The following is a 27,197-nucleotide window of genomic DNA, read 5'->3' as shown; positions in this document are numbered from 1 at the left end:
AACGCAAAAAAAATGGCAGATGTGTTGTGGAGAGAACTTTTCCTGGGGGAAAATTGCAAAATGCATTTCAGACAATATTTCTGCACGTTGGGGGTGTGGATGAATGCAAAAAAGGGCGCAAAACCACCCAGATGTACCACCAACACACACCCCCCGAAATGCAATGAACTCTCAACTTTACCTTCCAGCCATTATATAAATTTCCCACACATCGAGATCATATTCAGCATCGTCTCATATGTTGAGAATCGTGCGCGTTCTCTCTTCCACCACCGCACCAAGATGCTGACATGCATGTGCGGAGGGATGGAGAGAGGGTGGTAGCCCCCACATACGTGCTGGCATTTGAGGTGAAAAATCAGTTCGTTGAGTGCTGAAAATCACAAAACAGACACACACGCGAACATCGGCAACCATCACATATTTCACCCAAAAAGATTATCATATTTCACTCACGCTAATGCCATTCTTAGATGCATGCAAATTTATTTATTGTGAATGTCTTTAAAATCCTTCTCCCCCCCCGCCTCCTTCTCGTGTAGGAAAGGTACCCGCCGGCGTCTAGATACATTCCACCACGTCCTTATCACACTTCCATTCACATCCCGCTTGAATATTTATGCAGAAATTATACGTTTCATCCTCTAATTCCCACACACAAAGAGAAATATCTCTATTTTGTCCCCAGGAAGTGAATCCTTGAGTGAATCCTTAATCCGGTGAAAAAAGGTTTTAGCTCTTGTATGTAGAAAATTGCTTCTAGAGTTGCAAATTTGTTGAGAAGTGCTTGAGAAGATGTCAGGTGAGGATTTTTAATCTCTGTTTTTTCTCTCTGTCTCAGGAGAATCATAAAATCACAAATAATTAGTTTCTTTTTCTATTAATCTAAATCTTTCATTTTATTTGCTCTTTATCATTAAAGAAATATAAATTATTTATCGAAGTTCAAGTACAAAATCGCAGGAATTTATCCGCTTGCTCACTCGTCTGTACTTTTCGCATCATCCTGAGCATCCTTGGTGTCCTCGGCAGCATCCTCGGGTGTATCCTCAGCTGGCTTAACATCATCCTTTGGGGCTTCAGAGGTAGTTGGTTTGGGGGTGGTCTTCGGTGGCTCATTTGAGTCCCGATCGTAGAGGTAGCTCCCACCTAGAGGCCGTGAGTGCGAGCCATACGAATTGCTACCAAAGGAGAAAGAAGTTGCCTTGATTTAGTGTTGCAATTTATGTTCGGGGCAGTTAAAGTGCATTTTTAATAGCTTCACCCACACCCGCAGTACAGCCGATAAATAACACAACTATAAAATACACTATACCTTCCTTAATAGCAAAAAGATTAAAAAATATACGTGCTTTACAAGCGAGGTGGCAAAGGGTATTTTTTTGTGTCTTGTAAATATGAAAAATGACTCAGAGATGGAAAATTAGTAGATTGAGATTTGAGATGATTTTTGAGGTGATTTTTTCTCGAAAGCAAATGGGTAGAATGTTTAGACTCATAATTAATTTGAATATTAAATAAGGCATTATATTTTTTACTTTAATTTAAAAAAATATATTTTTTCGGTCCAAAATTTTACAGAAAAATCAGTCTAGAAAAATTCTGATTTATTGATTTCGCTGATGTTAAGAAAATTAAGGAAAATCATATAGGTATTATATTGTCCCATATTATTAAGGAATTAGTTCTTAACAAATATTAGATTTTTTCTGACCATTATAAGACAACTTTTAAAAATTTTAATTCGGATAACTTTTAATAATTTTGAATTGACAAAGGAAACATTTTTGTAAATATCCTGGTTCTAATTTTAACGTTCATTTATATATAGAACTGAATAAAGAATGTTCAGAAAATTCAAGTTCTTATAATTCATAAACTATTTAATAGAAACAATCGATGAAGCTCATTCATTTGTCATCTAATCTACCTAATAAAAAAAAATAACAACTCACGAATAGTTCATTAAAATTAATTCTAAACCTAAAGCAACTAATTTATATTATTCACATGGAAAACTATGTGGTATCCATGGCTTTCCACTATGACCTTTTAATAACCATTTAGATTATTATTACATGCTACACCTTAATTAACCTTAATTGTAAATTCGAAAAGAGCTGCACAACATCTCCCTTTTCCATATATTCCATTGAAAATTGCACCACAGAGCGCAAAATGAAAAGGAATAAAAGCCAGGAGCTGGCAAAATGGTAAAATTCGACTTTAATGCGGCTCTAATGAAAATAATCTAAAGTCCAAACACATCACTAAAATATTCCATGAATGCTTCCACACATAGTAGTACCTACCACCTAAAATACCCCTGGAGCTTGAATGATTGTATACGATGGAGAAACACACCCAAAATTGAACACCCAGCGGGATGGCTTAATTGTTTGTTTACATTTTGATGTACATGCCAAATAGTGTGTGTGTGTGCAGACTTTGCAACCCCCAAGGCCGATAAGACGTTCCTCTCTTGTTGTCAGGTGTAAGTGGTAAATGAGTGTTTTGTGTGACAAAGGGGCGGTTTTGGGTCAGAGCACACTGAACAACCACGGATAAACATTCAATCCTATCTCTGTGGTCACCATCTTTATTGATCATTCGTCCCTCCAGGGGGGTTGGCTAACACCCCAACTTGCCAATGAATTCTACCTTAATTCTCATATTTCATGCAAAGCTTCAACCCCTTGTTGTAACCCCTGTGTGTGTGTGTCATTTAAGGGTATTCAATGGAATTTTCACGTCATTTGCTGGGAATATTTCGGAGAGATATTTAGTGGTTTTAGGACAATTATATAGGGAGTTCTAATTGTTGTTTTCGGATATTTAACTGGTTATTATGTAGCTTGAACAATTTTCAAGTTTAGTAAATTTTCTTAAAAGAAAAGTTTTAGAAAATTCTATGATTTTTAGTAGAATAAAAATCTAGATTAGTACTTTATGATTTAAAATAACGATTTTTTACCGTCATATGGGTCTAATTTTAAAACAATAGGGGTTGATAAGGAATATAAAATCTTGTCAATTTAATAGCTCATGTTTCATGCCAGAAATGTAGCCAGAATTCTAAATTCTGAAATCAAAAAACTTTTTTTTTTTCATTTGAATTAACATTATTTGAATTATGTGCTTCTATTTTTTGACGTTTTATTAAGCGTTTTGTTTTAGTATTTGACGTTACTGTCCTAAAATTTGACATTTCTCTTCAAACGTTTGATGTTTCTATTCAAACTTTGACGTTTGCTTTTCTATTCAAGCGCTTCAAAAATCTGTTCAAGCGTTTGACGTTTCTATTCGAACGTTTCACGTTGTTTTCCCAACATTCGAAGTTTCCTTCTTAACTTTTGACGTTCATTTTGTAACGTTTGACGTTTTTCATACGTTTGACACTAATTTTCTTACATTAGGTTAATTTGATAATTTCCTACGTTTGAAATTTTTGTTTCCAACGTTTGACATTAATTTTCTAACGTCTAACGTTTTTTTTTCAAACGTTTGACTTGTTTAAACATTTCAAATAGATTTCTTTTCAAACCCTTTTCATTTTAATACAGATGTAACGTATGTAACAAACTGAAATATTAGTCAAAAGAGTCAAAGCTTAAGCTTTTTGAAAGGTCTCTACGCTTCTAAACTTACGGAAAATCAACTACACAAGGAATCATCTTCCAAAGCAAATAAATCTAGCTGCTATAAATGTTTTCAACCCCCTTTTGCAGTGGACATGATTGTTTTTGTGTGTGACTCTCCCCTCGTGATTTGTGACCTTTTGCTGTAAAACCCTCCATCCAGGGCGATTTGTTCTCGAGCAAATCTAAGATAATGTCAGTAAATCTGTTATCTAGCACCCACCCAAAACACGTTGAGGTCGTCATCCCCATTGCCATGGTGCTTTGTGTTGTTTCAACCACACAAAGCACTGACCACGCGTTCCGTGCAGACACACTAATAATGACGATGATGTTCCAACATTGTATGTGCTCGAGTGGGAGTGGGTGGGTGGGGGGGTGTTTGGAAAACCTTTCGAGTCATGCTTTTCCATGCCCCAACCCTTCGGGGCTATTGAGTGAAAACAAACAGAAAGTTTCTCGTTCGATGGGGGTATATATAGGAGGGAAGCCTAATGCGAGGAGAGTTTTCAAAGAGTTCCAGTGCAACGGCAGTTTATGGTCCATTTGGTTCTCTTTTGTGACTATGCAGTGATCTCCTTTTATCCTCCTCCCTCGCACCCTCTAGACGCGCATCTCAAACTTCCCATTCACTGAGCCACTGTGAGCATTAATACATGAATTACATAGCATACAGATGGGGTGGCGGAAGAATTATTCAGTATGTGCAGTCGATACTTGAGAAAAATGCTCAAGGGAGATTTACGATGTGGTTTCTTCTTGTTTTCTTCTTTTTTTTCATCCCTCTCTCCCTCTACTTCCCCTAAAGGGTCGAGGGATGAACTGTGTTCCTTATATGGGGGAACGGAGGGTGGTGTGAGAATATTAAAATTCCCATAATCATCCCACCCAATCTTCCTTTCATCAAACATTCTGCAATATTTGTATACCAACGCTTTTTGTGGCCTCTTTAAACTCGTAAAGCATGCAAGATGGAACACAATGGAGGATGGGGGGCCACAAAACCATCCATCGTTTGAAGAGGCGAAAATTCCAATGGTGGTTTAATAGCAAAATTGGTATTTTGAGTATGTTCTTTAATAAAGCTCCCCTATAGAGGATTTAACGTCTCTTAAAGCAAAAGCACTCTAATGGGTGGGGCGAGGGAGCTTCTCTTTTCATTGCAAATCAATTTTGATTAAATTTATAACCGCAGGATAGAGAGCACATGCAAATATCGGAGCATCTAAGAGGTTTTTTTTGGCATGAAATGCTTCATAATTCTTTCAGTTTCATTCGTCTGAATATTGATCGCAAACTAGAAAGCGTATTTTGTGAGGATAAAACTTATATAGTTTTGTTGAATAATTCAATCAGAAAAATAACTAGAATATTAAAATAATATAGAATTTGTTTGAGGAGCTTTCACTATGTGATTTAATTTGCAATTTTGAGTTTTAAATTGACTTTTTTTTTAAACTGAAATTTTTTATGTTTTATGTTTGGTTTTCCAAGATTTCTTTTAGCTCAAATAGAGGTAGTTTTTGTTATTTTTTTTTATTTATCTGTTTTTCTTAATTTATTTAAACATTCAGAATGATTGTTAACATCAAAATAAATCTCATTACGTCATATTCTTTAATTAGGTAAATTTTTTTTTGTAATTTCATGTTAAACAGGATGCTGCTTATTCATAATTGTCTTACACTCCTCATCATCTCTTTGTTAAGCCTTTGAAAACTATACCGTCATGCTTTTATCTTTTTTCACATTTAAGACGTCAAGCAAGGCATTCAGAGCTTTAAGCCAAAAAGCTGACATCGCGGAAAGAATTCAATGCGGAATGAAGAAGAAAAAATAATCCTTGCTTTCTCACAACAATTAGCAATTGTTTGCTGCAACATTTTATAAGACACACGGGGTGGGTCATGGAGGAAGACAGGAAGCTCTGGGGCGGAAGTGCAGCTGACACTCATTTGCTTTCGTATCTGATTTGCATAGGATGATGATTACGGAGTGCTCTTTTGTGGCTCCTTCACCACACAATAACACCATCATCACAGCCATTTGGGGGCTCATTTTGCACCGACAGTTGATTTCTTGCAACATACCAACCCCCGCGTGTGCACCCCCCACGTAGAGTGCATGATATTGCTTTTGTATTCCGAAGATTCTTACTGACTGTGCACAAAAAAGAAGAAGAACGAGGTCGATGGGAGGAAAAGTAAAAGAGGTACCCCCAAGACAAGCCAATGCATTACCTAACCACCCCTACGTTGTATTTAATTTTCTGCCTCGACTTCCCCATCAAAGCTTTTCACTTCACTGCGGTGTATTTTCTAAGAGCTGATGCATTTCAAAATGCACCCCCCGCGGGGGTGGGTGGACTTTTTCCCATGATGGAGTGAAAGAAAAAAAAATAGATTGAGGAAGAAGGGCAAATGCTAAAGTTTTTCCTTCCACTCTCTGGAGTTCTTTCCCGCAGTCAGATAATTAACTTTTTTTCCCTCGTGTCGTCGAGAAGTCCTCTATGTGTAAGGTTGTGGGGTGGGGGGAGTAAAGTATGAAGAGCATAAGACAGATTTTCACATCAAGCAGGAAGTTCCTTTGGAGTTTCCCTTTTCATTATGCATTGTATTACACAGCATGGCTTTGGTAAAGCATACGCAGATGGGCTAAGAGAGGAAAGAATAACCTCATCTGTTAGCAAGTCTTGATGGGGTAGATTGCTGTGTTGTGGGGCATGAGGTGCCCGTAAAAGCTCTCTCACAGTGAAATATGGCCCCGGCCACCTTCTATTCTGCACTTGAGTGAGAATTTCTCATGTTAAATGGCCACTTGAGCTGCGCACTCCTTCATCACTTCTTCTACCAGCAATGTCGACCAACACCCAACCCTATACTGGAGGGGTGGGTGGGTGTTACACAAGGAATCTCCGAGAGACATTCCACAAATGAAATGAAAGAAAACCCAAAAGGTACTTTTCGGACGCTGTCCGACAGACACTTCTGGGCCAAAGGAGGCGTCCTGGTGCTCAATGACACGGAAGAGATAGTTGGAGCTTTTTGTTCACCCACACCACCAGATGAATCCCTTGTCATCCCACCCGCAACCACCCTCTACAGACATTCATTTTCCTACAAACCCTGTCCACGCCAAACTCAGCTGACTTCGCGAATTTCCCACTAAATATTCGTAGCATGACAAAGCACTTTAGGCTTTTAGTTTTATTGGAAAATGCAACCCTACAGATGGATTTTTTCTGGGAAAAACATGCGGGGGATCGATATATCAAGCTGTGGCAATATAGAGTGCGATAGACCGCATTTCCTATCCCCCTAATCTTGATGGTGGAAATTTGGGTGAATTTATCTTTCCTGACCCACTTTCTGGCCCAGTTAGCTTGTCGGTTAATTTTATATTGGGCCATCAATTAGGGAATGCAGGTACTCGTGGTTGGTGAAGAACTCCACCAAACTTATAAATTTATAGAATACTTTGGCCGTTCCCGAATCAAGATAAATTAGAACTCTTGCACTTTGAAGTAGGTACTTATTTTAAGGGAAAGGAACGTAGAATAATTTATAAAGTGTACTAATCCACTTAATTTAATTTTATTTCATTCAAATTTCATAAAAGCTTCAATTATTGACAGAGAGCTTTTATTTATCAAAATATCTCTCTGCTAAATATTATGTAAATAGATTAGCAAAATATTTTATTAAACTTTAGCTTATGGAGCTGTGTATGCATGGGAGAACTATTAATAACCCCACTCTAATGCATTTTGGCATTAATTTATGTTTAATAATTTTCGCTATATGTCCCAAATTAATACTGCAGCAAACTAGCGATGAAGTGTTGTAACGTGCACAAATTTTGAAAATTTGCCATTATGGGAGAAATAACGATCAATTTAAATAAGTCTCCAAAACCCAACTTACGCCGATGATCTTTTATATGTGTATGTGTTGTGTGGGTTTTGGGGTGGGGCAAGTTAATATGCCTTCTTCTTCTTGACAGAGAAAAGTTTAGTACACCGTGGAAGACCGGCAGGAAAAGACCTATTTTTCCGTGCGAGTCGGACGTACCAGTTGGGGCGAAATCCCCCTGGGGCCCAGTGGCCATCTTGTGAAGTGTGCCACCCGTGCAGTGGAAGAGATACGCCGCCTGCCGCGGTGAGAAATTAGAAGGACGGAAGGATTTGCTGCAATTGGCGTCCAGTGGCAGCTACCGTGCCACTGCACACTCCCCGTCAAATTTGGGAGTTCCGCCGAGGCGAGGGATTTCATCCGGAGCCTCTCGTAATCCACCACTTGTGACACGACTCACTCCCTGACAATTCGGGAGTTCTGCGGAGTTAGAAGCGCAGCAGAAGCAGCAGTGACTCACCATCGGTGACGACATCCTCCCCGTCAATTTAGGGAGTTCCGCCAAGGCGAGGGATTTTATCCGGAGCCTTCCGTGACCCACAACTTGTGGCACGACTCACTCTCAGGCAATTCAGAGAGTGCGGCGGAGTTGAAGAGCATCAGAGGCAGTGGTGATTCACCAACCATCAAGGCACCCTCCCAGTCACTATAGGGAGCGCTGCCAAGGCGAGGGATTTCATCCGGAGCCTTTCGTGACCTGCAATTCGTGTCACGACATTCTCCCTGAGAATTCGGGAGTTCAGCAGAGGTGGAAGAGCGTCTGGGACGACAGTGATTCATCACCCAGAGGGCTCACTCCCCGTGGAATTGGAGAGTCTCACCGAGCCGAAGAAGTTCTACTCGGGCATCTCATGGTACAGCAGAGCATCTTGACTACAAGAGACGTCGCCCAGATGATGTGAAGAAGGACCCGATTTTGTAGTGAGTGGCTGAATAAATCGTCCCCGTTTGAGGACTAAGAGGAAAAAGGATTTCTATAAATGGCGCCCAACCAGCGGTGGAACCAGGTAAGTACCCAATTTGAGTCTCATGCCCCTGGTAGCTACCGACACTTAAAATGTTAGTGAAAAACCTTTGTGTTTCGATGCAATTTTGCATTTTATATCAATTTAATGACAAAGTTCCCCTTGAGTGAAATGAAATTTCCAGCGATTTTGGGCTCTTCTAGCCGCCTTGCTGGAAAGAAAACTCGCGTTAAAGAATTTTTCTTTTTTTTCCGTTTTTTTTTCTTTTCTTTGAAAAGAAATGGTTTTGGATTTAAAATCCAAAAATTTTTGTTTAAGGTAAATTAGCCATGCGAGTTGGTATTTAAAATAATTTAAAAATTTATACAGAGCCCTTCTGGGGACGAATGAGGGATATTCTGTGGCAAATATTCCTCCCCCAGAATCTCTGATTGATTTGCACGAACAGGACGAATGAAGAGATTGGATCATTATCCTTTTGAAAGGTCTCTTCCCTGTAACGGCAACAGATTGAATTAGAATTTTTAAAGATCTTTAAGTTTAAAATTTATTTTTGCTTTCTACAAGTTTTATCAACTTTCAGTTGATTTTCATCGCAAAGTAGGGACTTATTTGTTCTGTGTGTTTGTGAATTTTGAAACTTAATGAGTTGATAAGATCATCAGCGTTTTCCTTTAGACAAATCTTATAAGGAAAATGACGGGAAATTTAAGATTCTCGCAATTATGGGTAAAATTCTGATATGGAGAAATCTTTGACTTTCTTTTAACCTTGTGGAGCCATGACATTGCTCCACGGTCAAAGTGCGTTCGATTATCACATAGCGGTGATCTCTCTTGTGATAAGAGTTGAGAGATAAAGTAAAGCTTTATCCCCCTAAAAATTTTGGGGATTCTTTTGTGGCAATTCTCTTTAGAAAATTTTTTTTTGCTAAAAACTTTAAAATTTTACCGGTGCTTAAAATTGAATCTTTTCTTTAATTGTGCACCGTTGGGGACAATTTTAAATCTTTTCATTCGCTATCTTTCCCCTTGAACTTTGATTTATTAAATTTTATTTCAAATTAATTTGTTCGAGCGTTTCCTCATTTTGCCATTGAACGTGGGGCATGCGCTGTGGGCTTATCGGACGCAGGTGCCCTTCTATTTTCTGATCCTCGTATCTTGCTTAGGCAATTGATTAAGCGGGTTGAACGGAATTTGCTGGAACATGGGTGTCCGCTTTTCTCGCGTGCTGCGTCCTGCGGGCAATGATGAGATGAGGAAAATTATTTTGCTCTTTTTGGATTTAATTATTTCCGGGTTAATGATATAAAACTTTTTGAATTTTTAAATTTTGAAATATACAGTAATTTATTACAATAGTCGTGCTCTTTTGCGGATTTTATTGAACTTTATAATTCGCACTTGAAAAGTTTGCACTTTGGATGCAATCAACTTATTAATTTATTTGCTAAATAATTCATTCTTTTCTCCAATATTAACTAAATGGCATGGCAGATGGTACACGGTTCGGTATATGGCGCCCAAATTTGATTTTTTTTTTTTATTTTTTTATTGAGATTTTCCTGATGGAGTTCTCTGATTGAAGTTTGTGATTGAAGTTTTCCCGATCAAAATTTCCGGATTTAAAGTTTCTTTATTAGATTTTCAATTTGAATCTACTAATTCTTGCGTTTTCCTGATCCCTGCATCGGGCGTTGAGCATGCGATGTGAGCTGACTCAGGATGGGCGCCCGTTTATTTTCCGATCCTCGTATCTTGCCTAGCAATTGATTAAGCGGGTTGAGCGGAATTTGGCGGATCGCTTATCGTAAACTCTGTCCTTGCGTTAGCGTTTGACGAACGGTGATGGGGTTATGGAAAATTTGCGCTTTCCATTTGATAAGGATGTTTTTGGAACAGCTTGCATTGCTGGTTGGAATTTAAGGGAGAGAATTGCTTTGATTTAATTTAAACCTTCTGATTAGGTAGTACAAACATCCTCGGAAAGCTTTCTTGTTAAAGCGTTAGATTTTCTATCCGGGGATGGAGGTCTCCTCAGTGGTTCTTCGGCGTATGTTTTGCACGAGACCTCCTGTTTCTTTTCCCCGTTGTGAAGTGGCGCCTCCTTCCACGGGATTCCCAGCTTTAGTCTGGTTTATCCGGTTCGGATGTGAGTCCTTCCCTTTGGAAGAACTCGCCGGAAAAATTTTGGGATTCGTCCCGAAGTTTCGCCGTGGATTCTGGTTTGAGGAGATGTGTACCTTCTCCCAGATCCATCCGACTCCATTGAGATGTGAGACCGTTGGTGGTTTCTTTCCTCGCACTTTCTGTGTGAGGATCTCAATGAATCTTGATTAGCTTTTGCCTCGATGCCTCTCGTGAGAACAATTAATACTCTAAATGGGTGATTCTCTTTGATAATTCGTTGGGAACGTCTGGTCGGTTCGAGATCCTCCACTTTCTTTTCTTTTTATTTATCTCGTTTGAAATTCATCGCCAACCTCAGGGTTTAACTTTGTTGACCCTTGCATTCTCTTTCCTTTCCTTTATATTTCCAATCATCCAATATCACCATAAAACCAGGATCTGAATTTATTCAGAGATGGGTTAATGCCCTTTTATACAAGTTTTGCAAGGAGAGAAGTTAATTAAAGCATGTTCCGCAGGAACTAGGTTTTAACTGTCTTTACTTACTCTCTCCATATTTATTCATTTTGTTCAAACCGGAAGGAAGGTATCGAATTGCTAATTGGAAAATTTATTATTGTTGATTCCTCAATAGTTGCAGTATGAGGGGAGATTTTGCATGAGTATCAGCATTCTTGGTGAGAGTCACGTTTTAAAATTTGTTAGAGTCGTATCATGCCTTATTTGGCAAGAGCTCTTTCGGATGGCATTCGTTGATTCGTAATCGGAGATGTTTGTTCCTCGAATTCTTTCCCCTGCACTTGGCAGAATCCAATTAATTCCATCCTTCCCAATCCTATGAAATTACATGCACAAGATGCATAGGACCCATCCCACCTAACTATTAGAGTCAATACTCCTTTCGCATTCTCGTCTAGTCCGCGAAAAAAAAAAACCCTCATGAAATAATAGAAAGATTCCTTCCTCTTGTTGCCATGCGACCACCTCCAATGGTAGGGCAGAAAAGTGCCATCTGGACTCATACTTATTCTCGTGGGCTCGTGGATGAATCACAGGAAAGCGAGGACGGCGTACCTCCAAGGTTGTCTCCTTCTTTTCATAGGTGCTCTCTGACGGTGACCTCGAGGCAAGGAATCGTCGAAAATTGAAGAGTGGTGGAGGAGTTGAGCGGCGAAAGAGAAGAGAGAAAGGCAAAACAGGAGTCAGATTGACAAAGAGCCCAATGAAAGGGGTGGTCCTTTACACCAACCTGGGATAACTCTGCATATGAGCCTTTTGCTCAAATGGTGGCGGCGACTGAGTTCACATCCACCCAGTACGCAATCTCACGGATGGAGCCGAGGCCCTGAAAAGCCAAATCTTCATCGAAGGTTCACCCCGTTCGTGCCCATGTCCTAAATTCCACCCCATCTACGTTTTTTTTTTAGAGAATGAGAGAAAAGTAATTCGGGGCCTCCGGGTGCGCTGGAGATTGGAGGAATAAAGAATAGGGTAGGGGGGCCGGTGAAATGCCGAGGGGAGGTGAGCTCAGTAAAGAGAGAGAGGAGAGAGAGAAGGAGAAGAAGAGAGAAGAAGAGAGAAGGAGGAGAAGAGAGAAGGAGGAGAAGAGAGAAGGAGGAGGAGAGAGAGAAGGAGAAACGGCGTCGAGGATTCTTTGCCTAGAGACCATCTGATGAGATGCTCCTGTGGGGAGTTGGTGTCGGCTAAGAAGGGACAATGGACGAGTGGACTTGTGTGAAATCTTAAGGTTCTCGAGAGACTTATGGAGCGAGGAGCCAACGAGAGATGCCAGCAGTGGTTAACGCAGTTAGGATCTTTCGCCCACCAATCCGTTGTCCAAGGCCCACGTTATGCAAAGCGCGTGAGTCAATGTCTTACGAGTTTGCGGAAGGATCAGAGAGAGAAGAGGAGATAAATTTAAAGTCCATCTCACCTTTCCCCACACAAACAGTTCCGCGTTGCTAATAGCAAATGCTGGTAAGGAAAGAGAGACCATCAGTTTGGAGAAAGCCCAAGGAGCTTTATTAAGAATCACACCGCCTTCCTTCCAATTTTAATTCTCTCTAGTAAAACAATTTTTCCCTTCTTCACTTTCGTGACTCTCGCAATAATTAAGGATCTGCAAGTTAACTTAGATCCACAAGTTGAAGGAGATGTTAATCAGTAAATTTTGTTTTCATTTCATGGTATTTTTGAGTCTGATAAACCTGAAGAAACTCAATCTACATGATTGAGGAGAAGAGGACTGTGGGTTTTGAAGAAGAAGGGCAATTAGAACAAAGATATCCTTTGTCATTCCTTTAGTTTCCCTTCCAATTCCTTTCCTTGCCTTTTTCCACCTCGAAACCTTTTCTAAAGGGCGTGAAGTTCACTCGAGGGTTTGGAGGAGCGGGATACATAATCCCCATAGTTTTCGCCTCTTCTAGGTGCGATCAGCTCGAATTCCCTTTATTTTATTATGTTAAATGCCGAGGTATTCTAATGGATAATTAATTATTAAAGTTCTGTTCTTCTTATAAATTTATGCCGAACGTGGAAGGTACCCAAAACCAACCATTCTGTCCATCGCCAATGTTTTCTTTTCTTAAGTAGTTGCATCACTTCCTTTCATAGAGTAACTTAAAACTCTTTTCTTTTTTTTTTCTCCTTTTTGTTTTCTTTTGCAACAAAGGGGTGATGTAACGTGCACAAATTTTGAAAATTTGCCATTATGGGAGAAATAACGATCAATTTAAATAAGTCTCCAAAACCCAACTTACGCCGATGATCTTTTATATGTGTATGTGTTGTGTGGGTTTTGGGGTGGGGCAAGTTAATATGCCTTCTTCTTCTTGACAGAGAAAAGTTTAGTACACCGTGGAAGACCGGCAGGAAAAGACCTATTTTTCCGTGCGAGTCGGACGTACCAGTTGGGGCGAAATCCCCCTGGGGCCCAGTGGCCATCTTGTGAAGTGTGCCACCCGTGCAGTGGAAGAGATACGCCGCCTGCCGCGGTGAGAAATTAGAAGGACGGAAGGATTTGCTGCAATTGGCGTCCAGTGGCAGCTACCGTGCCACTGCACACTCCCCGTCAAATTTGGGAGTTCCGCCGAGGCGAGGGATTTCATCCGGAGCCTCTCGTAATCCACCACTTGTGACACGACTCACTCCCTGACAATTCGGGAGTTCTGCGGAGTTAGAAGCGCAGCAGAAGCAGCAGTGACTCACCATCGGTGACGACATCCTCCCCGTCAATTTAGGGAGTTCCGCCAAGGCGAGGGATTTTATCCGGAGCCTTCCGTGACCCACAACTTGTGGCACGACTCACTCTCAGGCAATTCAGAGAGTGCGGCGGAGTTGAAGAGCATCAGAGGCAGTGGTGATTCACCAACCATCAAGGCACCCTCCCAGTCACTATAGGGAGCGCTGCCAAGGCGAGGGATTTCATCCGGAGCCTTTCGTGACCTGCAATTCGTGTCACGACATTCTCCCTGAGAATTCGGGAGTTCAGCAGAGGTGGAAGAGCGTCTGGGACGACAGTGATTCATCACCCAGAGGGCTCACTCCCCGTGGAATTGGAGAGTCTCACCGAGCCGAAGAAGTTCTACTCGGGCATCTCATGGTACAGCAGAGCATCTTGACTACAAGAGACGTCGCCCAGATGATGTGAAGAAGGACCCGATTTTGTAGTGAGTGGCTGAATAAATCGTCCCCGTTTGAGGACTAAGAGGAAAAAGGATTTCTATAGTGTGCATAAAATACATAAATTGTGGGGTGGAAAATTCGACCTATACACGGTTTGTGAGATAAACTAGTGTTTGAAAGTCAAAGAGGAAGAGAGATAAATTCAACATACAGAAAATTATGTTATAAATCGCAACTTCTCATTTGCACCCGCCCCCCATCTCCCCCAACCCCATTTAAACATATTCTTGTGTGCCTGCATTCATGAAATTTCTCCATTTGATACTTTCTCGAAATGGAATTTGTGTTGAATGAGCTTTATAGCTTTTTGCCAAGAAGGAAACCAAAACTCTTCCATCTTTTGCACAAGGAGTATTTTGTGTGGAAGTCAGGAAAATTTCGAACAAACACGATTTTAGAATACAAAGTCGGCAACGCCTTCATCCTTTCTCCATTTCTGTACCCGAAAGTTTAATTTTCAAGCCCATATGTGTGAGGGTGGTTTTTCGTTCCTCCTTTAAACGAAACTTCCACACCAGAGGCTCTCGCTCTCAGACTTTTCCAGACTCATCGCCCCCATGTGGTAGAAAGGAGAGGATGAGTGGAGGTGATAAATTGCGAGTGGAGACGTAGTTGAATTTTGTTTGGCAAACTTCTGCAGACGCGTAAATGCTGCAAGAAGTTCGATTTAGTTGCAAAAGGATGGAATGCGTTGCAAAATTTTCTTTGACGAATTTCAGTCAGAACCTCATGTTTTCCATCACGTTTATGTGTGGAAAATAAATAACCAGCTGATGCTATGACATGAATACTTTCTTGCTTTAGCTAACCCCACTCCCCCAACCCCCGACAAACAAAAAAAAATCATTGGAAAATGTTTGGCATTTATTTTTGCCCTTTTAAAATGATAAATCAAACGGAATTTCCTCCTCATTCGCTATATAGCACCCGCAAAATATACAGCGCGTGCACTTTAGCACCCTCAATCCCCTGCGAATCGTTTTGAATTTCAACCCAGTGTGTGGGAGGGTGGTGCAACAGAGCGGATTTTCATAAAGATGCATTGTTATTTATCGCGGTGAATTCAGAAATTTCAACATTAAACTTCATTAAAGTATTGGAGCCAAAACACGTCTCGTTGTTGCCGTGGTTTAGTCTTACTGCGGTTGGATTTTTGTACATAAAATGAGCTTTTGCATATGCACTGAACATATTTTGCTTTCGGAGTATAAAATACAATGAAATATGCATAAAATAATATCGAATTATTAAATTCATCCCATGCATGTGAGAACTTAAGATGAGGATAGGCGAAAATTCTAATCCTAAAACGTTCCTAGGATCGAAAGAATCTTATTCATCGTGTATGGACCCTGATACGTAACTAATTTTCTTTATTAATTTGTGTTTAGGTCATTATTAAATAGTCAAGAAAAGTGCTGTTATTTCCCAGAAAAGCTCTGGAAAATACAAGAATTTATATTGATGACAAATATAGGGCCAATTGCGAGTTTTCCCGAAAGTTTCCTCTTCTTTATTCCTAAAAAGGAATATTATACAATTGCTAAAAATAAGTTTTAAAAAAATTCTGTTTATTTCCTAGCGATTTTCCGGGAAATGACTACAATTTTCTTGACTTTTTGACAATGCCCTAAAATAATTTAATAACAAAAATTAGGTAGGTGTTGCATCTTAATGACTGGCTCCTTACAAAATGAATAAAATTCTTTCTGCAATTTATTTGTCTAAAATTGATTAATTAACTAGGAATTGAGGAATTACCAGCATTAAGCATAGAATCTAAAAAGGTAAAGAAAATATTATCTTCGTTAAAAAATAATTTCCAGGATTTTCAACTTTTATTCGTTACATAATTCAAATCAAAAACTATTTTAATTTTCTCCTCAGCTTGTATATACTATAAATCATAAATTTATCACGGATGGATACCTTAGGAAGACCGTCGTCTTTGAAATATTAATAGCAAGATTAATAAGGTAGAATTTAATATTAATTAATACTCGTATAAGCTCAATGGTATTCGTGGGATTTATGGTTTATCGCGAATGATTTATGAGGGGACACAACTCACCCTTGTTGCGGAGTATCTTTGTCATTTGGCGGGTATCCCGTGGGATTCTTGGGGTCCTTGTCATCTGGCACGTAGCTCCAGCTACCTGATGGATTGCGATCATCGGTACTGGGATACGATGCAGCTGGTGGTTGCTGGGGTGCAGGATACCCCGACGGCGGTGGGCGGTTCTGTACATTTGTTGGGCGATCGTAGCCACCCTGTGCCGGCCGGTAGTACTCTGCTGGTGGATCGTATGGCAGTGGGAGTTGCTGGTATGAGGGCGGTGGCGGCGGCGGTGGTGGTTGATAGTGATAATTGCTTTGAGGCTGGTGATAGTGCTGTGCCGTTGAAGGGCGATTGGCAAAATAGTACCCTCGTCCTGAGCTATCAAAGCCGGATTCACCTCTATAAAATGATTGCAGGTGCGCACACGTGCAGCGTGAAAAAATTTCAATGTGAATTAATGCCTATGTACAGAGACGTATGGCAATTTTTTGAAAACATTCATTTTTTGTATCTGTTTGGGGGTGTCTATTTTGGGGTTGCCATGCCGAAATAAAATCCAATTTTCAGGGGATTAGCACATCACGCATACAAAAAGTTTGACGGAATTGCAATTTTTTCGTGGATCATTGCGCATGGAGAAGAAAAGAATATTCGTGGTATAAGCAATGACTCTTGGTAGGAAAAGTTTGTGCTACAAAGTGGCAGGAGAAAGCTACAAAAGTTGAGGGAAAAAAAAGCTCACTCGTGGGATAAAGTGGATGGAGGAAAGCGTCAAAAATGTGCACAGTGAGTCATTTTATTAATATTTATACGAGGAAGGTTCTAGTGGAGTGTATATTGAGAAAAAGTCAGGGATTATAGGAGGAAAGTTTACCGAAAAGGATAGGATACAGTGTGTGAGTATTGACAGAGTGACTTCATTGGAGAATTAAAAACGAGGGTTGTTTGGAAAATTCGAAGCTTTTTCTTTAATATAAAAGTTAAATTATATTCCCCTGAAGCTGAACCATTTTTACATATTTTAATATTTCCAAGAAAATTTATTTGCGATTTTTTTCGCTTTTAATCAAGCTTTTAATATTTTTTAACAAAGATTTAAAAAACTCGAAAATTTGGTATAAAATAATTTTCTTCAACCCTTATTTCATGAATTTTCCTCTTCTCCACGAATTTTCAAACAACCCCGAATGTAAGAGGACGGATTTGAGGAAAAGTTGGAAAGTAAATTTGATCAGTGAGTGACATACTGTAAGAACAGCGATGCTCAACATCTCTCAAAGGAATTTATACACTCTTTATCATACTTCTTGCCACCCTCTTCCAACCCAACCCTCTTATTCTTTTCCCTCCCAACAGGGGGTGATGCAATGGTGCCACGAGAAACCACAGAGTTCTCAATTTGATGGAAATGTTCGCAAAGTTTGGATGGAGGGTTTTTTGCAAAAAAAACTAGGAAATTTATAGATTCCACCCATCAATTTCACACCCTCTTGGCTCCCTTTTATTCTCTTAATCCCCATTATGAGAAATGGAGAACATGACTCAATCCCAAGAAGCTATATACCGCCCTCCTCACCACGGAAAACACTCGCACCCATTTTTGGTTGAATTTCATTAGAATAAATTTATTACACAGGGGAAGTCAATTAAAAAAAAGCTACAATACGAGATTAATGCTCTACGCGAACTTTCTCTCGGTTCTACGTTGGAAAAATTAATAAATCAAAATTGAAAATGGGGGAAAACCACAAGGAAAAGTTTACTTTTTTTAATGGTTACCCACGGAACTCTGTGCTTCCTTCCCAAACTCCCTCTGAACACGTTGAGAAGAAAAAGGCAACTTCGTGTCCCAATTCTCAAACACTAATTTTATTTATTTCATTTCGGGTGAAAAAAATCATGAAAAAGTATCGATAAAACCATGATAAAAATTCTAATGATTAAAAATAAATCTACTTGTAATACGCATAGGGGTTGTACCTGTAGGTTTCGTCGTACGGACGGTAGTTGCGGTAGTCAAAGTATCCTCTGTTGGCGTAGCGATCGTAGTTGTTGTCGTAGTATTGATTACGATCTGTGTTGCGGTCGTAGAAACGATCTAAAAGAAAAACAAACAAAAATAAGTAAGTTTTAGAATTTCCGTAAAGCTTTTTTAAACTCGCATTTTCCATTTGTCGTAAAGATTCGATTAAAGAAAAGTTTTTAGATTTTATTACTCGAAATTTCAAAAATTTTCATTAAAAAAAATTGATTTTTCTAGACAATTTTGAAGTAGAATTTGTGAAAATAAAAAGAAATCCTGGGCAGAACCTGGTTAAAACCAATTTGAAAATCTTTTAAATTAATTTTACAAAATGTAAATACATAGCAAACCTACCCCTATCTCTGTCGTAGTACCCTCCACCTCCACCTCTCATCATTTCATAGTAGTAGGGATCCCTGTTGTCGTACCCATTGCCACGGTAGTCATTACCACGATAATCATTGCCAACGGAGTTATATCGTGAATCATAATATCCTTGTGGTTGCTGTGGTTGGTCGTAGTAGGAAGGACGATAATTGTATCGGTCTCGATCGTCATACCTTCCGGGATATCCTGAATATCGATCGTCGTATCTGTCGGTAAATAAATCAGAGAATATATATTAGAAATCTCAACAAAATTCGCATAAGCAACCCCTTCTGTGCCACACACGTGTTAACTCTCAACAACACACAATTAATCGTGCTTGGAAAAAACTTATATGTATGTAGCATTATAGAGTGAAGAATAAGAGGCAAAGCACAAGACATGTTCTGTAAATAGAAAACCACCCCAAAAGATTTCCCATCGAGGCGGAAATCTTTTGGAATTCAATTTCCAAAGAAGAATGCAAACATCCTCTGCTCCCCACCCCAAAATCCTTAGCTAATCTCGCACAATGGGGTGCGTAACTCTAGAAATTAAATTGGAATTAGACAACAGCAAACAGTGAATGCTAATTGCTTTGCTCCAGCCACCCTCAAAGGTATGGGGGTGCGAAGGTCTCCAATATATAGCGAAAGCCACACACAACACTCTGCCAAACGTTTCTGCCTCTACCTGTTCCCGTAGCCGTAATTGCGATCAGCCTCTCGATTCCTGTCCGGTTGGTAGTACCAACTATTCCGCTCGTCGTACCCAGTTTTTCCAATGGGGCGGAATATGTTGAGGAATCTACAAAACCCATCCATCAGAAAAAAAGCTTCTCATCTTCTTTTTTTGTTTCATTGAAAAGCAATAGGGGTGGAGGTAAATACCATCCCTTGACTTTTTGATCTTTGCCCATTCTCTCACTTCTAATCACTCCCTTTACAACATTTTTTTTTCTTTTTTTTTGCGTTTCCTCCTGTAATTTAATACCAAGTTTGAGTTCTGTCTGTACCGAAAATCTTCTTTCTGAAACTATTGTTGGACATTTCTACAAGGTTTTCAGTCAGTTGGAAATCCCTTTTTTTTACCACAAAACCTTCAAAAATATGAAAGCTTTTTCCATTATTCATGATTCTTTTTACAATTTCCAGAAAACTTCTGAACGTGATTTGCAAGCATGTTGGTTGGGAGAGACTTTCCACAAACATTGACAGCTACTGTATTTGACCAAAGAAGGTTTATTGAATTTATATAAAATGTATTTTTCAAAATAAAATTGAGTAATTTCCTATACATTTGATAGTAGTAATTGAACCCAACAATTAGAGGAAAAATGTGAAATTAATTAATATTTTTTTACGATTTATGTTAATTATATTGTTAACATATTATGGTAAAAATACTTTCGGGAAAAAATTACACCAAAAAAATGACAAAATCTTTTGAAGACCTGGGCATGAATTCTCTAAGAGTGAAAAACTCCCGTGATAAACTCCTGAAGGCTTTAGTGCTTTAAAAGAAACGTGAAAACCGGGAAAATCTTACGGGAGTTTATCAAGGATGCATTATTTTTCTTAGAAGATCATACTCACGTGAAGTTTTCCTCACTTTTTCCCTGCAAAAAGCATTCGGGAGTTTATCACGAGAGTTTTTCACTCTTAAAGAATACAGTCCCTGATGATGAAGCAAATTGAAATCCTCGAAATGTCACAAGAATTATCTCGAGGAATCATAAAAAAATCTTTTGTGTTTTGCGCCAAGTTAATACGATTAAACTAAACAAAAGTTCCTTTAAAAAAATTAAAAGTTTTTTAAACAAACATTGAAAAAAAATAACCTACTTATGCCTAGTTTCATATAAAACCCAGAGAGTTCAAAAAAATCACAAGAACCGTGTGGTGGAAATCTCTATACTTGAGATGAGAGAGCATTTTGTGATTTCATTGAGAATAAAATTGCGCACTTTAAAATTTCATTGTCCACTATGAATGTAATTAATTCATATCTCTCCCCGGTTATACAAAAAAAAGAGATCCCCGTGTTCACAAATGGAAATATGCTGTATTATGCTTTTGGCCCCATTGAGAAGGGAGAAAAAGACCATCATATACGAGTTTATTGTGATGCCATGGAGAGAGTATTAGTGGAGGGTCTGCAAGAGTGGGGCTTCCGCCTCCCGATCGTTGTGCGGAAAAAGCCAATGTCCAATTTAATTTGGCATTTTGGTCGAAAGAAAAAGTCCTCTTCCGAAGAGATTCGCTTTTGTATACGCCACATACAGCTCAATCCCTCGTCAAGGGATCTGACACCGTTTACCTATCTCCACTCCGATGGAGAAAATCAAATTACATCAACGAACATCTTCGAGGGAACTGAAAAAGTTCACCGTGACATTTTATATAGGTATGTAAGGCACCTACCTGGAATCCCGATCCCTGTCGCTGTAAATGCCGGAACTCGGTGAACATCTGATGCATCTTGCATCCCGAAGCGGTTCTCGTTCCACTGCAACCGCAGAGGGTGAGGATGCTGCCGCTTTGGGGGCTTCCGCTGTGGGGGCTGCCCATGCCACAGGCCGAATAGTCAGCATGACACAAATTGTCTGTGAATAATTTACATTCCCATTAAATTTTTACCATCATCACGCTCCCCCAAAAGCCTCCCCGCATCCGCCTCCGCACAAGCAAAATGGGATTTTCGCATATAGAATTTTCACACACACACAAATAACTTTTGCACAACTTCATGAAGTTCATCTGGTGGGGTTTTTTATGCGCATAAGGTCATGCAGCAAGTCATAAATTAATTTATTCCTTTATGCGGTTGTTACTCAATCATCACGAATTGTGAATGTGTCCGAGTGTATGACAAAATAAACTTCACCATCCGGATTGATGACCGCCAAAAAACTCAAATATATTGCATTGCATAGGAGCCAGGTGATGGAATAGTTCGGGAATGTAACTAAGGGTTCTAAAATCACACGAAAAAATTAAAAACTTAATTTTTTGAAACTTTGTGACGAGGTTTTTGAGTTTTTTAGCTTGGCTAGAATATTACTCTTTAGTGTTAATTTGTCGAGTTTTTTGAGGCATTTGATCTGATTATCTAATTAGGGTTTTATGACTGTCCTAGATATCAGGTTTAGAATCTAGGAGTTTCTGGTTCATAAAATATTTTTATTGGATAAATATCCTAAAAATCTTTTTATGTTTTCCAGAACATAATGAATTTTCAATAGAAACAAATGTTAGCTCGTTCTGTATTATTGGACCAGGGAAGATCAGGAATTTCAAAGACTCCAAATCTAATATCAGACAGTCTAGGAATTCTAATCAGATTTCCTAGACTTCCTAGATTAGAATTCTTTAATTTTTACTTCACAAAAATTCATGAAAAATTCTAACATAATATTCTAAACTAAGCTAGAAAATTTTGAAATATTAACATATCCAAGAATCTAGGAATTTCTGACTATCTATAATCTGTCTGGTATTTGGTTCCTATATTCTTTAGGTCCAGGAAAAAAGAAAGATTTATAGAATCATTTATCCACTAAAAATACATTTTTTCTCAATTTCTCTAAAAATTTTGATTTAGTGACGTTATAGAATTTCTGTTCTATCTACTCCCAAATACATTCGATCCCGTTCAAATCTAGAGTCTTAGAATGTTAAGAAAGAATACAATCCTAGAGATGAAAATATGAAAAAAAATCTGGTGAATTTTTCATTGAAAATTTACAACTTTTCACGAAATTTTCAACCTAAAATGCAACAAATCCACAAAATTTAGCAAAAAAGTGTACTCGAGGGAAGATTGGTGTGCAAAATGGCATTCGATGATGGAATAAACTGTAATAAAATGTATCCCTCATCCCTCTTGGCATGTATCATCCCTCTGCAGTGGTCCTAAACTCTAGGTTAAATAGACATGGGTTGCCAATGAGTGGGATCACATTTTTTTTCAGCCCATTCACCATACCTAAGGCAAACCAAATGCGAGCGATTTGTACGCCATGGAAGTCCGCTTGATTGACAATGCGTGTTAAAATACTTTGAGCCGCGAGAGGTGCGAGGAGTTCGAGCAATGAAAAATTATAAAAAATTTGCTTTTTTCTCCATGTCATTGCCATCCATCAAAATGGGAAATATTATTCATTTTTCACCCGCAATTTTTCTCCGCAAAGCCTTATCCTCGACGTGCTGTAACATTTTTTTTACGTTCGCTTTACTTTCAGCACGTGCAAGAATCAAAGGCATGGCGCGGGGTTGTCTCTCCTCTTTGTGAGGAGTTGAACCCAAGAAGTTTGACTTTATTTCAGATTTATGACTATTTGCACGTCAAATAGCAGATTTTGTAATATCTAAGGTTTTTCCAAGCGCGAGAAAAACCACCAACTTGCGCTCTTTTTTAAATAATTTAGGCAAATCCCGCGGAACGGCATACGCTATATTTGCTTAATTTCTTTCAACGTTTTTTTTTCTTTTTGTTGGAGCTAAAAGTATTTTTCGCTGAATTCTCTCAAATTTTCCACACCTCTCCCTCATGGCACAAATGGCCTCACCGTACCACCCTCCAGCGTGCTTCCTTTTTCCCAACCATCAATTCTGCATAATGAGACGCGGATGCGAGAGCACTTTGAATATTTCAGAAAGGAAGGGCTGACGAGTACGCGGAAGGAAGGAAATGAATGATGAATATTTTCGACTGATATGGAATTACACATTAAAAGGATGCATTAAACATGCTCGTATTTCACCTCTATCGCACACCGTCCGACATACTTCGCAAAATTGAGTTTCACGATTTTTGGCACAAGCAGCTGTATCAGAGTTTCATTTAATATGCATTTTGTTCCACACTAAAATATATATAAACATATAGCTTAATTAATGTCCTTATGGCATTTTCAATGCGCATTAGTGGCCTCGTCAGAGGGCAATATTTGTTGTGTTCGTAGTGGTACATTTATGGAATCACCATCCACAGAATTATCTAAATTTAGTACTATTTGTGGGTAGAAAATTCTATGTCGTGTTTATTAAATTTAATTTTAGTGCATCTACAGTTGTGGGAAAAGTAACAGCAGCATGAGTTTTTGTTTTTTTACACTTTATGTAGTGATGAGAGAATTGAATAAAAAACAAAGAAAGAAAAGCGCATAAATCGGTAGACAAAAAATTATGAAAAGTTCGCAGTGTGATGAAAAATATGTGAAATTGGATGAAAACTATGCAAAAATCGATGAAAGTATGCAATTTATGATTAAAAAGTGCACAGAATAAAAAAAATACAGAAATGCGACAAAAATAGAATAATGAGTCTTTCAGTAACCAAAAAACCCTTTAAATTCGCTTGAAATCTTGAAATTTCAGTACAAAATTTAAAGATTTCAAGGTTTCTTGGTCACTGAATTGGGCCCAATGAAAGCAAAAAAAGTAAAAAATTGATTTAACTTTTAGTATCTATAATTTAATTTCCATGAAATTAAAAATAATTTAAAGATAATTTCAACATACTTTACATACTGCTAGCTTAAAATTTCTGGTTGAAAAGATTTTTTCTACATTTATTAGCTTTTATTTTTTTTCAAATATGTAAGAGTTCTAAATATTTTTAAAGTAATAAAGTTTTTAAATACATAATATGTATTAGCAAAAAAAGGATATTCAACCTATTCAAAAAAAAGTCTTTTTAAATTTTTTTTCTAAGAAATTCCTATTATTTTTCTCATCACTGTAAGCGCAGAATCTAACTAACAATGATGCTACTATATATGCTTCCATTTGCTGCTAATGGAATCTAAATTTGTGGTAAATTTTCTGCACGAGAACAAAAACTAATAATAGCTTGTCATATATTTCCAAAAAAGATATTAAAGTAGAAGTAAAAAAGTTTAGAAAAAAAATGTTTTTTTTTTTAATAATAATATTTCAGAGTCAATAAAAAATTCCAAAAAACTATTTTAATGTTCTTGCAATTCTCATTTCTTTATTTCTTTTAAAATGTTATTTTAATTCTCTTTCAATAACTCCCTGTGAATCCATTTGAGTTCTTTAAAGACATTCTTGATTTTTAAAATTTTTGATCTTCAAATTAATTTAATTCTTAATTTCAAATTCCTTTTAAGATTTAAATCTTTCATTATAACGTTTTTTTTTATTATAATTCTCGGAAATTTTCCCAACTAAAGTAACATTAATTGATTCTTAAAAGTGTTCCAGCAGAGTGTTCATCAACATCTTAAGCTCAATGAATAAAAGCTTAAAAACTTCCTTATTTCAAAAATTCTCAACAGTCAAACAAAAACTTTTATTTACTCAAAATAACCACAATTAACTCATAAACTTTTACTACACACTGTTTGAATTCTTTTTCATCTCTGGTGGTTTTATGGGTATAGTTTTGCAAACTGCGACTGTATCAAATGAACAACAGCAAAAAATCCCACTTGTTTTTGGGTCCTTTTTGTACCTTGTCATGGTGTCATGGCGATTTATTAATTAAAAGGTAAATTTTAATTGGGTGCTAATTAAAACAACTTGTCGCTCGCACAATGAGGTGAATTTTTCGTGGGTTTACAGAGGGTTCGGGGGCCGCATTCCGTGTGGTTTTTTTCCCTCCTGTATATACTTATGTACCATCTCATCGTGGCTGTTGCTAAACAGGTTGGGAATAAAATGAAAAATAATCACCATCCGCCTTGTCATTGACCGTCTTCTCTTGGTGGCTCTTTTAGAGCCCCCTCCGTATACAGTTCTACAAGAGATTTCTCAAATGCGAATAATTTACACGCCGCCGCCTCTCGGCATCATTCACCGAAAAAAATTCACAAGAAAAATAAACTGCCTGAGAACTCGCTTCTATGTGGGTTTTATTGTTGGAAAATGCTATGTGCCCTGGGTTGGCTTGTGCGGAAGGTGAGGTCGTATGTCTGGGTCGCCTCTTGGCGCAACTCACCTGTATGAGAAGTTGCGTCCTCATGGTGAATTTATTCATTTGGTCACATATATTAAATTAATTTAAAACGTATTCCGCACACTCTGTGTTCCCTGGCACAAGGATCGTACACAAACACCGAGCACTATGATATGTTATTCAGTTGGATGCAAATTGCACCAAAAACTTATACAAATTACGTCTCTCGAGTCACCCAATTTAAATTCTAATTCATTTTGTGTGTAAACATGAAATGTATACACTGCCAACACTTTTCTTTGCCTCCACTCTGTGCAGCACTCTCTGGTTGGGAAGTCACTTTTGGGGGGCAGATTTGCCGATGATGCCGCGGTATAGGGTGACCACTGATGCGCGCAACTAAGACCAAAAACCGGACTCGCGATCGTTTGATGAGAAAATGAAACAGAGCACTCGCCCTCCAGGCCGTTTTATACCCATCAAGCACCGTCGTCTCTCTCACGATGATGCCCACAGTCAGGTGCCCGTGGAGCCCACAGACAGACATCATACGCGACCAAGGGGTAGAGATCTGGCATAAGAAATGTGTATTTGAGCGAAACTTTATTAATTTTCCAACTTTCTGTTAGAATTTTGAAATTTTCCTTTAAAAAATGTTGAAATTTAACAAAATTTCGTTGATGGGAGTAAAATATGAAAAGAGATTATGTATTCTCTTTAGTAACGTCTTAATATGTTTGTACATGCGACGTTTCGAGAGATTAATGCTTTCTTCATCAGGCCTTTTCACAAAAATCAAATGAATTCGGTTAAAGAAATATGTAATTTAAGAATTTCTTATGCGACATTTCAAGAATATTACTTGAGAAGAGAAAATTTTCAAGACAGGCTTTGAAGTAGAATAGAAGAAATAAATTCCAAAAATAATTTGAAATTAAACTCAACGGTTCTCTTTAGGAAGCTTTCTTAAATGTTTGTGTAGGAGTATTATTCTCCTTCCGGGAGCGTCAATAGTGTGGATGCGAGTTTAAAAAAAAACTAAATCTTTTCCCAAAGCTTTCGGCGTTAACCACGCCTTCCTCAGTGGTAAGTTTGTTTGTTAATTATTTGAACCCTTGTCAACAAATTTCTTTTGCTTCTCGGGCTTTTAACATCGGTAGGGAAAGTTTTTCACTAGATTTTTCTCAATTTTCCTTCTTTTTCTTTTTCCGTGGAGCGAAACGCATAGTAACCAATCAAAAAGTAATATCCATGTTACTGAGGATGGCGTGGCTAACGCCGAAAGCTTTGGGAAAAGATTTAGTTTCATTTAAACCCGCATCCACACTATTGTCGCCCCAAAGGAGAATAATACTCATACAAAAACATCTGCGAATTTCCGCCAAGGATTTACAAATTGAAGCTTCCTTAGTATTTTTAATCCTGGATAAATTCTATGAATGGACATAAATTTCTCCCCAGATGCTCTCCCCTTGTTTGTGCTCGTGGGCGGGGG

At 38.4% G+C, this 27,197-nt stretch overlaps 3 protein-coding genes across 4 annotated transcripts in view; 2 read left to right on the top strand and 1 right to left on the bottom strand.

Moving 5' to 3' along the window:
- Positions 1-27,197, top strand: part of LOC129792365 (transient receptor potential cation channel subfamily A member 1) — a 1,125,827-nt gene that overhangs the window by 797,328 nt on the left and 301,302 nt on the right. The window lies entirely within an intron of this gene.
- The window catches only part of LOC129792430 (PIH1 domain-containing protein 2), a 927,269-nt gene that overhangs the window by 598,770 nt on the left and 301,302 nt on the right, over positions 1-27,197 (top strand). The window lies entirely within an intron of this gene.
- Positions 869-26,294, bottom strand: LOC129792424 (uncharacterized). 2 transcript variants are annotated; one of them, XM_055831485.1, is made up of 7 exons: positions 25,745-26,294; positions 21,202-21,383; positions 19,472-19,585; positions 18,767-19,005; positions 18,370-18,487; positions 16,402-16,788; positions 869-1,181 (listed from the first exon to the last, which is right to left on the bottom strand). In XM_055831485.1, the coding sequence occupies exons 1-7, from the start codon at positions 25,781-25,783 to the stop codon at positions 980-982; spliced, it is 1,281 nt and encodes a 426-aa protein (XP_055687460.1). In that variant the 5' UTR covers positions 25,784-26,294; the 3' UTR covers positions 869-979. The 2 variants fall into 2 exon arrangements, with proteins under 2 accessions (XP_055687460.1, XP_055687461.1); XM_055831486.1 differs by lacking the exon at positions 19,472-19,585.

Source organism: Lutzomyia longipalpis, chromosome 3, assembly GCF_024334085.1.
Source record: "Lutzomyia longipalpis isolate SR_M1_2022 chromosome 3, ASM2433408v1".
Taxonomy (NCBI): Eukaryota; Metazoa; Arthropoda; class Insecta; order Diptera; family Psychodidae; genus Lutzomyia; species Lutzomyia longipalpis.
This window is presented reverse-complemented; position numbering and strand designations above follow the sequence as displayed.

What these genes read in the sequence shown, in the direction of transcription:
- LOC129792424 (XM_055831485.1), bottom strand. Translation starts at nt 25,783, where the DNA reads ATGAATAAATTCACCATGAGGACGCAACTTCTCATACAG. An exon ending in GACAGGGATCGGGATTCCAG is followed by an intron (nt 19,586 to 21,201) that starts GTAGGTGCCTTA and finishes TGGGTTTTGTAG; the next exon opens with ATTCCTCAACATATTCCGCC. An exon ending in GTACTACGACAGAGATAGGG is followed by an intron (nt 18,488 to 18,766) that starts GTAGGTTTGCTA and finishes TTTTTCTTTTAG; the next exon opens with ATCGTTTCTACGACCGCAAC.